This window comes from Chinchilla lanigera, unplaced genomic scaffold, assembly GCF_000276665.1.
Source record: "Chinchilla lanigera isolate Chin_1 unplaced genomic scaffold, ChiLan1.0 scaffold00024, whole genome shotgun sequence".
Taxonomy (NCBI): Eukaryota; Metazoa; Chordata; class Mammalia; order Rodentia; family Chinchillidae; genus Chinchilla; species Chinchilla lanigera.
Genome location: NW_004955425.1, coordinates 22029205 through 22040818, shown reverse-complemented (window position 1 = coordinate 22040818; position 11614 = coordinate 22029205). Strand labels below are relative to the sequence as shown.

The window sequence follows — 11614 nt, the reverse complement described above, 5'->3', positions numbered from 1 at the left end:
GCCGCGCTCCGTCCGGGGCCGCAGAGCCGCGATGCTGCCCGCCCGAGGAGCCGCGGCCCCGCGGGTGAGGCCTCCCCCTGCGCCGTCCTCCCGCCCCTTCCCCGAACTGGGCTCCGGGCTTGAGACGCCGCCTGGGTGCGCGCCCTGGGCCTCAGTGTCCCCCAGAGCCGGCTGGGTCTCCTTTCGGGGCCGCGTCGGCGGCTGGCGCTGGGCCGCGCACTTTCCCCCAGCGCCCACGACGGCCCGTCCCGGGGAGGGGCCCGGCCTGCGGGACCCGACCGGCCGCTGCGGCTGTGCGGACCCCTGTCCGCCGCGGGGGTGCGGGTGCGGGGCGGCGGTGACCCGCCAGAACGCGCCCAGCAGGAGGAGCCGGGACCCCTCAGCCGCCCGAGCCTGCAGCTCAGAACCGGAGGGGCACAGGCGGGGATGGGCACGGCTTATTTATTAATACTAAAGTGCTAGGAGAAGCCATCTCTTCACATTGAATCTGGTTATAGGAATTTTATAGGTAATAGGTTTTTTAACATTTTACGTTGCTGTATATTCAAAGTTTTGCTTTATTAATAGGCAGTAAAGCCTTAGAAATTTTAGTTTTTATTCCTTAATTGGTAAATATGGTTACTATGGAATAAATTTACCGCCTCTACTGAGTGCCCTTTATATAATGACTAACTTGAGAGTAATGTGTGCTCTGTAAGTTTGTTTAAAATTGTGCTGTTTTTAAGGACACCGTAGAGGAGCACCAAAAAGCCAAGCAACTTCATAACTAGACTATACTAATCGTTCGGTTTTGACCAGGAATCTGAAGTCCATAAATGCACTCTGATTACCACTGCAGGAATCAGAGTACGTTTATTACTTTAATCTGTACTCGTTGAAGAAATCAATTACCATGCACGACAGCTTTGTGGTAGACCATTATTTTCCTTTTCAGTTTTTGGCTCTTTAGAAACTTGAATGCTTAAACCTGCACATGAGCTTGTGTTTTGCTGTCCTTTTCACTGTAAAATGTGAATATTTAAAGGGATACTTCAGTTCTAAATCCAATAAAAGAATTTCTCATCTAAAAAAAAGATGCCCTGCGATACGAAATGCTCAGTACATTAAGGCCGCGGCTTGGTAAGTTATCAGACAGCCAATCAGACACGCGTGAGGACACGTGAAGAGCTTCGGCCCCATGCGGAAGGAGATGCGTGAGAGGCCGCAGAGCATGAAGGCAGTGTGTTTGCAGGGCGAGGTAGGACCCCACAGTGGTACGGGTGACACGTCTGCAAAATGTGGGTTTCAAAAACTTGCTTTGGGTAAGTTCTCCTGACTGTAAAAGTGAAGGAAATGAGGTTAATGATAACATAAGGAAGCAAAAGACCTTGTGTTGACTTCTCTTTTCTCAGATGCTGTATTCGTTTTCACAGTTCATTGTTTCAATGTCCAGTCCCTGTGCAGGTCCGTGTGGATCTCTCTCATGTCACCACGATGATGGCATGTAGGCCTGCTAATGTGCACCTGGGGTTAAGGTGTCAGTGGGAAGTAATCCCCTCTCTCCTCAGCTAGCAGGTACACCTTAAGAATTCATTTAATTACCACAGAGAACTCCAAACCAGCATGGTCCTGCTGGCCATTCCAGGCAGGATATTTTAGACAGACTGAGTCTTCAGGCCCCCTCCTGCCACAAGGTGAAGTTGTCCTCCTTCGAACATGAGTAGATGGCCCTGGAGCCAGTCTCAAATCCAGAGCTCTGAAGTGTTGGTATCTGCAGAAAGAGGCATAAATACACCCAGAGCTCACTCTCCACCCAAGGCAGGCTCACCGCCAGTGTGAGGAAACGGATGGAAACAAACCTCAATGCTCTGCAGAATCACTTCGTGTTCTTTGTTCTAACACGCCTGTCCTTGCCGTCCTAAAGTGTCTTTAGCTCATTCTGGTGTACTAACTACCTGAGGTGGTTAGTACAGCAGGGGAGGAGGGCTAGAAGATGCTTTGAACACAAATCCTAGTGACTTAACCATCTTACTATCAGCTGTAGTAAAACGGCAGGTTTGAGGTGCTTAACCAACACGGACATCCATATGGCAAATGAAAATGTCTCACCTTTGTTCAGTGTCATGAGGTCGTAATATGTACTTCAGTTTTCTTAAAACCCTAGCTAATTTCTGTTCAGGTGTGACTTTTTTTCTTCAGGGTCAAAATTCTAGCATATGTGACACACCTGACGTTTTCAGAACAGCCTTGTCTCTCTGCTAAGCTGTTGGTGTACTGAAATAAGGGGCCCCTCCTTGTGAGGTGCTAGAAGACACTGTGGGGATCTAGACAAACAAGATGTGTTCCCGCCCCTCATATCCCACAGTGAAAGTGAGGAAAGAGCCAGGCAACCCAGCTGCTACCGCACAGGGAGACGCAGGGCCAGCGTGGGTTGGAGACCATGCCAATAACCCCGTGGAAGGCAAGCATGAGAAATTTGTAAGAGAGACTCTTGTGCAACCCTGTGACAGATTGGGCATGGAGGCAGCAGGCTAACCTACAGCTCAGAATAATGTTTGCCTCCTCTGGAACTGTTTGATGAGCAATATGAAATTCGACTCTTAACCTAGTTAACACAAATGCGAAGTTTATGTTTCCCACCTTTCAGCTATGTCTCCTTGCTGGTGCTGTGTCCAAGGCTGTCCCAGCAGCAGGGAACCTGAGAAATTTTTTTAATCTGCGAATATCATCTTCCTACACAAAAACACTAGCAGAGAAGGGAGAGAATGTATATTAGCTAGGTAACTAGCAGTGTCCTCACGAACATGTTGAAAAATCAAAATAGCCGGGCATGGTGGCGCACACCTGTAAATCCAGCACTCAGGAGGCTGAGGAAGGAGGATTGTTGTGAGTTCAAGACCAGCCTGGGCTACAGAGTGAGCTCAAGTCCAGCCTGAATTGCATAGCAAGACCCTGTTTCAAAAAGACAAAAAAAAAAAACCAGAAAAAACAAAATAATTACCAGGACATCAGCACTTTCACTATAATTTGACCCAGAGAAACTGAGAAACAAATAGGCTCTTTGATTGCACAAAAGAAGTACCTGGATTGGCCAAGATTGCTCTCTCTCTCTGAAATACTATTAGACCTGGTTTTAACAGAACTACAGCTCCAAGAACACACCACTTTTCATACAATTAGAAATTGCTTTAAAAAAGAAAAAAGTTTGTGGGAAGAACTTAGGTGATTTTTCTTTCTCCTCTGCAGGGTATTTTGGAGCGTCTGGCCCATGGGGAGGTGGTGATTGGGGACGGCAGCTTCCTCATAACCCTGGAGAAGAGGGGCTACGTGAAGGCGGGGCTCTGGACTCCAGAAGCCGTGGTGGAGCACCCAGAGGCAGGTTGGTGATCGAGTCAACCCAGAGTATTTATCTGAGTGATACTTTGCTTAAATCCAAGTGGGAGAAAATCAAGAAGTAATAGTGAGCGTTTCTAAGGGAAGTTTCACTGGCAAAGTGCCAAGATGTGGAGGCAATAGCAGGATGTGAACTAAAGCATATAGGAGAAATGACCTCTGCCCCTCCCCTCCCTTTCTCTCCCCCTCCCCTTCCCTCTCCCACACACGCTGGCATCTTATACAAGCAGCGCTAAAACATACATTTTAAGACTTATAGGCAAGGGATATAGCTCAGCGGCACAGCACCTGCCTGGCAAGCGCAATGTCCTCAGTTTGATTCCCGGTACAAAAAAAAAAGACTTATCGCTATTCAGGAGTTTCCTTAAAATAGTGAAAAGTGTTACTCCTCCTCCTCCTCTTGCCTGCTGCTGTGCACACTACAGCGGCCTCCCTTGTGACAGTGATTAATGGCAGTCATCATCCCAGCTGGGTTTGGGGTAAGAAGGCAGAGGGATAATCAGCTTTACACCATGCCTCTGGCTGGGGGCAGGGTGAGCACTGAAGGAATAAACTGACGGGACTGGTTGATGATATCAAGTTGGAACCTCAACTCTTTCCTCTTTTTGTGTTTGTGTTCTTAAAATGGGAAAGTAAAGCCAAGAATACGGAGAAACCAAATACAGGCTAAGAATGTAGCCTTGGGGCTGGGGATTTAGCTCAGCGGCAAAGCGCCTGCCTGGCAAGCGCAAGGTCGTGAGTTCGGTTCCTGGTACCAGAGAAAAACCAAAAAAAAAAAAAGAATGTAGCCTTGAGTGGTGCCAATTTTTTTCATATATGTGTGCAGCAAGCAAGCCTAGGGTCCTGTCTTCATTCTCCACTGACCCGCTGCATGGCCTCCCCAGAGTCCCTGGGCCTCTCCAAGGACTTGCTTTCCATGTGTCATGTGGTGCAGGATGTGGGCCAGCTGTGAGGACCGATGAGTGAGCCCCCAGGGTGCCCAGCACACCTTAGGTACAGGTGCCCTTTGACTGCTTCCACAGACCTCCAGGGTTCTCTGAGGGGCAGGACCAGGGTCTCTCTCTAGTGCTTTGCAGGAAGTTTTCATTCGGTCCAAGAAGGGTTTGTTCTTCACTTTGGAAGAATTGCTGATATAGCAAGGGTGAGGACGTGGGATGGAGGCGAAGGTGGATGAGAGAAAGACCGGGGTGACTTTCCGAGAGGCCTGAGGCTATGTTCAGGTTGCTATTTTTCTCCTGTCTGGAACTGGGGCTGAACTTTGCATGGAGCAACCCCAGCCCACCTCCCTTTTGAGACAGTGTCTCACTAAGTCACTAAATTGCCCAGGCTAGGCTAACAGTTGTGATCCTCCTGCCTCAGCCTCCCCGTGTGCTCGCTGTGGATGAGCCCAATGTGGATGCCACACTTGTGCCCTCCACGAGCGCCTCCCTGTGCAGTAAACCTCTCCAGTACAAGAGATCTGGTAACGGGCTCGGCGAGCGAAGGCACCAGGCCTCAGGTCTCAGGAGGACGGCAGGGCTACTCTAGGAAGCACATCGGTCCTGTGTCCTTCAGACTTCGCCTGTGACTTTTTATCAGTGCCAGGTTTGCTGCTGGGTCTGACTGAGAGAGATGGGACTGAGGTTGCCCTGAGTTTGCTCAAAGTAATAGTGCCTGCCATTTTTATTATTATTATTTTTTTAATTTCTATTTAAAAACCCAACTGTTTTGTAGTTCGTCAGCTTCACATGGAATTCTTGAGGGCGGGGTCCAACGTCATGCAGACGTTCACCTTTTCTGCCAGTGAGGACAACATGGAAAGCAAGGTGAGCTGCACCTGAGCTGGCGGCGAGGGGTGCCGGGGCAGCGCCCACTGTGCTCCTGCCCCGTGGATGGAAGCCGTGGCTGTGATTTTGGAGAAGGAGCACGTGGAGATGCTCCTTTCGTCTTTCCATTTCGCACCGCTCGCTCTCTACCTTGCCTCCTCACCCGTGTCTTTCTCTCCTCCTCCTTGCCTCTTGACTGAGAGGTACTGAAGAGCACGGCTCTGGCTTAGGGATGAGAGATTTAGGTTAGAAACCCAGCTTCACCCCTCGCTGCCTGGGAGATGGCGTAGAACAGTCCCTGTGTTAAGCTGCAGAATGGAATTAACAGCAGCGCCGTGTAGACCTGTGGAGAAGAGTGGACAAGGCGAAGGATGCAGAAGTGTATAAAATGTCTTGCAAGGGCCAGTGATCTGGCTCAGTAGCATAAGTGCCTGCCTGGCAAGCACAAGGTCCTGAGTTTGATTCCCAGTACCAAAAATAAAATAAAATAAAATAAAATGTCTTGCAAGAGCAAAGTGTTAGTTGCTGTAAATGGTGATGTTCATTTGTTTGTTTAATGAACCCACACCTAATGGGGGACGAGTAAATACTATTATGGTCCATGGACTGGCTGTGGACCATTCTCCGTGCTCAGTACAAAGGCATAGACCCACCGGGCCTGGTGACATACACCTGTAGGAGAATCACAAGTTCGAGGCCAATCTGGGCTACATATGGAGTTCAAGGCCAGCCTAAAGTATGTAGTGAGACCCTGTCTCAAAAAAATAAAAAATAAAAAAAGGAAAGGCATAGACCCTATTCTAAAGAGGGTCAAGCTCAAATGTGGAGGCAAATAAATAAGCAGTTACTAAGATTCAGTGTGATAAGTGCACTATAATGGCAATATAATGCCACACATATTGTGAGTGGTACCCAGCTCTGCTGGCCTTGTATTGCAGTGTAAATGAGTGAATTTGCCCCTTATTAGCTATTCTATTTCATATTCAGAGTGCCGGGCTTACCATCTCACCTTGTGCTCTCACCTCAGTGGGAAGAGGTAAATGCTGCCGCTTGTGACCTGGCCAGGGAAGTGGCTGGCAAAGGTGATGCTTTGGTAGCAGGGGGAGTCTGCCAGTCATCGATGTACAAGTACCACAAGGATGAAGCTCGAATTAAAAAACTTTTCCGACTACAACTGGAGGTTTTTGCCAGAAAAAATGTGGACTTCCTGATTGCAGAGGTAAGCCCAGTGCTGGAGGAACAGGATCCAGCCTATTTTGCCAAGTCTAATTGCATATCCTCAGCTTTCGTCAGGGTGCTGGCTGGCCTTCTGTGCCCGAATCCTGCATGTGCATGGTCAGAGGCACCTAGCAGTGCACTGAGGGCCAGCCACCATACTCCTGCTTGTAGGCTGGGCTCCCGTGAGGCCAAGGGATGGTCAGGGAGGCCTGACGCAGCCTCCAGTTCTCTCAGTTCTGAGCGGTTGTGGTGGCCAGCGCAGGGACCCTCCAAGAGGAACTAGACAGGGCTGAAGCAGCTCCCTCCCCAACTACAGCAAGGCCACACTGGGAGGTGCCTGAAGCCGGGATCCAGGCGCAGTCGGACCTTGGTGCTCCACTGCCTTGAAACTCCTCGAACTTGGTACTCAACATATTTAATGCAAAATGTTGTCCGAGTGCTCACCTTGTGGATGTTGGTGGCCTTGTGACTCGCCGTCGGTCCAACCCAAATGACTCCTTTGATACTCATTGCTTTCGATGCCTTCCTGTGCCTCCTAGAAGAGAGTAACTGCAAGCACCCAGGCACCACTGTGTTTGGCTGCTCCGGCTCAGCCAGGCCCCACCAGGAAGATTCAGTACTAAGTACTTCCCTTCTCCTCCTCAGTTCATACCTCTGCTTCCCTCCCACTAGGACATGTGGCTGACATTTGAAGACAGGTTGGTAAGCACTGGTCATTGATTCCACAGGAAGGTGTAGAACATTCTCTTCCCTCCACCTCCAGAGCCACAGCTCTCATTCCCCTTTTGCCACCAAACACAACTGCTGCTCCCTGTCTCAACCCCTCGCCCCCATCTTTACCCCCAAACCAGAGGAGAGTGGCCGGCTGGTGTTTCCCCTCCATCCCCGCTCACTCCAGCGCAGACCCAGCCTCACCGTTCTCCCCAGGGCCCAGAGCCAACAGGCCCAGCTGAGCCCCTGGAGGAGTCCTCTGCGGAGACCACCTGGTCTGCTTGTATCCTCTGCTTGAACCCCTCTTGTGTCCTGTCACTCCTCACACACTGCTTCTGCCAAATTTGTTTCTAAATCAAGAAGGAAGAAAGGGAGAGTGCTGTCAGTGTTTCTCTACTTGCCTCAGTCAGCCGTGGGAAGTGCCCTGTGCGCTCACCAGACCAGGGTCCAGGCCGCTGCTGGCGCGGCACTGGGCGGCTTCCACCCCGCTCTGTGCTCAGCCTTCTGGGAAAACTTATTTCCCTCCCCACCAGCTAGAAGTGAATCTATGTAAAAGCGCTTTCAAACATGACACATGGCCAGCTGCTCACTGTTTCTCGGCTCACCCTAGTTCCATGAAAGAGGAGCTCAGAATTTATGACCTAAATTTTCAGTCCTTTAAAATGATGATTTCAAATATGCAAATGTGTTTTACTAACAGTCATCGTTTCACCAGTGATGATCCCTGAATGAAAATCTATGTAGTATTAAGGAAGGAATTAGAATATTTACTGAGAAAGGAGCCCTTCCATCAGGGGCTGCAGACACACTCCTCAGCAGGTTTCATCACCTGTCTGTGGTCATTGTTATGACTGCTCTGCAACATTTGTGCTCTACCATTCCACCTGCACCAGCAGAAAAAGTGACATCTCTTTTAGTATTTTGAGCATGTGGAAGAAGCTGTGTGGGCTGTGGAAGTCTTAAAAGAGCTGGGCAAGCCGGTGGCAGTGACCATGTGCATCGGCCCCCAGGGAGACATGCATGGGGTGACACCCGGGGCGTGTGCCGTGGAGCTGGCGAAGGCAGGTAACTTGGCCCCGGGACATGATGGGCGGCTTAGTGACTGTTTATGTTTGCCTAATATTGTGAGATCAGTAAGAGAATAGAAAAGGAATGAAGAACATGATTGCAATCAGTTGCTTCATCTGTAAATCTTGGGGTAGCTAATTCTCAGAGCTTCTGACTTTCGCAGAATACACAGAGAAAGGATGAAGTGTGATCGGTCTGTCTCCCTGCGCAGGGGCTGACATCGTTGGTGTGAACTGCAGATTTGGGCCTGAAACCAGCTTGCAGACGCTACGCCTCATGAAGCAGGGCCTGGGGGCTGCGGGACTGAGCCCCCACCTGATGGCACAGCCCCTGGGCTTCCACACCCCTGACTGTGGCAGAGGGGGTTTCGTGGACCTCCCTGAATATCCCTTTGGTGAGCTCTGACACAGAGAGGGGTCTTTAGGCTTCTCGTTGTGACAAAATACAAATGCCTATGATAAACTACGGTACAGGTATATAATGAGACACAGCGAAGACAAAAGCATTCAGTGTTAGCCAAACACGAGTCATCCAAGGAATGTATAACTAAAGCTGATAGGTGTTTAATTGGAAAGAATGCATTTAAAAAGGGGGACAGTAATAGAAATGCCATAACTATTATATCACAGGACTGGAGCCCAGAGTTGCCACCCGATGGGATATTCAGAAATATGCCAGAGAGGCCTACAACCTGGGGGTCCGGTACATCGGCGGGTGCTGTGGGTTCGAGCCCTACCACATCAGGGCGATTGCGGAGGAGCTGGCCCCGGAAAGGGGATTTTTGCCACCTGCTTCGGAAAAGCACGGAAGCTGGGGAAGTGGCTTGGACATGCATACCAAGCCCTGGATTAGAGCGAGGTAGGAATTTTTAAACTAGCATTTTTATTACTTTTATTTAACCTCATTACCATACCATGGATCTATATAATAATGAAAATTCAAAAAGTATGTAGTGAATAAAATGAAAGTAAAAGCCATCCCCTCCTGGCAGCAGTCCCTTTCCCATTTTATTTTTATTTTATTTAGTCTGTTCAGGATGCTATCACAAAATGCCATAAACTGGGCGCCTTATGAACAACAGAAATTTATTTCCCACAGTCCTGAAGGCGAGAAGTCCCAGATACCATGCTGGCAGATGTGGCAGTGAGACCACTTTCTCACAGAGACTTCTTGCTGGGTCCTTTCACGATGGGGGGCAGGGCAAGCTCTCTAGAGTCTCTCATGAAAGGCACTAATCCCTTCATAAGGGCTCCACCCTGGTGGCCTGGCGACCTCAAAAAGAACCCACCTTCTCATATAACTGCGCTCGTGGCTAGGTTTGAAATGTGAATGGTGGGATTCAGATCCTAGCACAAAGGTAGCCTATTTGAAGCCTCGGAACCTCTATGCCTTGTCTTCAATTCTAAGCATGAGTTACTAATAATCCTTTATAAAAGCTGAGGAATATAAATCACATTCTCCTCCATCTCTCCCCTTGTTCTCCTTTTCCCAGATGTGATTCGCTAAATGTTTATTTCTTCTTGGTCTTTTTAAGTTAAAACATACATTTAAAGTCTTCCAAGCTTCATCTGTATATTGATTCTAAAAATATAAAACCAATGAATAACTCTTACAGTGTTTCTATAATAATACGAAACAGGAGCACTCGTGAAATAGAAGTGGGAATTGCAAAGAAGGAAAACGAACAAAAAGCACATTACTCTGTAGCATAAAACACATCTCTACCCCCATCTTTGCGCTCAAACCTTCCGATGTTTGCAAAACTTATGATTTCACAAAAACCTGTACAAACTGCAGATTTCTGACATTTTGTTGTCCAGAAATACTAATTTCTTCATTGTTTCATAAGTGGGAAGGAAAGGTTTGTGGCCAGGAACTTTGCATTTCTTTCTTTGTCAAAAAAACAAAGAAAGACAACAACAAAAAAACAAAGCATAAAAAACAAATACTACCAGTAATTTGTTTGTTGAAGAATTATACTTTGTCTTATTACATTAAAAACTGTCTTAATTTACTTTTCATTGTATTAAAATATTGAATATAGTTAGGACTCTGCTAGAAATTTCAGAATGAATTGTAATTCATAAAAACATGCAAAACCAAAATCACTGTCTTTCTGAAAGGTGATCTGAAATCTAGTGATTGTCATGAGGATAGAAATGTGAGCGGCCCAGCATGCAAGCTGAAAAGTTCCACTTCAGCCTCACCACCCACCAACATGCATATGTGTGAGAATAACACATTCACTTACCTATGCATATGTACATACATATACTTATATGTATAACACTGGACTTATAAATAAGAATGGGTCTTTTAGTTAATTAATGATGCATATTTTTCAATACAGGGCTAGAAGGGAACATTGGGAGAATCTGCTGCCGGCTTCAGGCAGACCCTTCTGTCCTTCACTGTCGAAGCCAGACATCTAAGGAGCATCGGAAGAATACACTGGAACACAGCTTCAGGGTCCCGGAGCATATGAGGAGCTGGTCCTTGCCTTCAACCCCAGGCGCTGCAGCCCCAGCTCCCGCAGGCCCGCCCAAGTGCTCACGTCACCACTGCTGCACTACGCCCTGCACTGACTTGTGCGAGGCTTCAAGGCAGCCTGAAGAAAGGACACAAACATGATTTGAACAGCCATGGGTCACAGACATCAGGGCACATCCTGCCAAAGCGAATGTGTTCCAAAATCACTCTTCCTTTAAGGGACCATTAGATCCCAGAGATTTGTAACGTGTGTCCTTCTAATCACAGATAACTAAATTTTAACCATCTAAGGGTGAAGGCCATACCCTATGCTGCTCTGTCTCTCCTTGTCTGCTATTGTGTTGGACATAATCACAGATGCTCGCTGACACACATAGGTTGATTATGTGAAATAAATAAACATAAGTAGAGTTTTAGCAGATCTTTCTAAAGAGTCACCATTCAAATGCATCTTGGTCTTTGACTGAAATTTGTGTTAATTGCCATGTACCCATTTCTCTTTTGTTCACAGCACTAGATCAGCTTGTGACCATTAATAAAATTTTTTAAAATCACCTTATATGGTGCTTGAGTATTTAAACTTTTGAGATGCTCTTCAGGATAATCATAATAAGGATTTGTTTCTCACTGTTACGGGCCTTGCCCTGTGCATGAGGCCGTGAGATAGTGTTTGTAGCACAGTGGTGGATGGGTGGGCAGTCTCATGAGTTCATTTCCTGGGTCACACCGTGCAAGGTGTGGGGTTAGTCAGTTGGGCTTCAAACCTACATTGTCTGTCTCAGAAATCCAGTTTTCAACTGGATACTCAAAAAAAAAGTATGTTCCCCCACCTTTGTCATGCACATAGTTGCTGCTTTTATCAGAGTCAATCCAAATATTTCTGTTGCACAGTTTAAGGTATTTATTTTTAGTGGCCTATAATGATTATACAAAGTTGTACAACTATTAGG

General features: G+C 47.6%; 1 protein-coding gene across 1 annotated transcript; it reads left to right on the top strand.

Annotated features, from left to right (window-relative positions):
• Positions 1–6: 6 nt before the first annotated feature.
• Positions 7–11223, top strand: LOC102013850 (S-methylmethionine--homocysteine S-methyltransferase BHMT2). Its single transcript, XM_005386016.1, has 8 exons — positions 7–64; positions 3226–3358; positions 5086–5177; positions 6205–6396; positions 8024–8171; positions 8386–8568; positions 8804–9032; positions 10525–11223. Exons 1-8 carry the CDS (start codon positions 32–34, stop codon positions 10604–10606), a joined length of 1092 nt encoding a protein of 363 aa, XP_005386073.1. The 5' UTR covers positions 7–31; the 3' UTR covers positions 10607–11223.
• Positions 11224–11614: the final 391 nt, after the last annotated feature.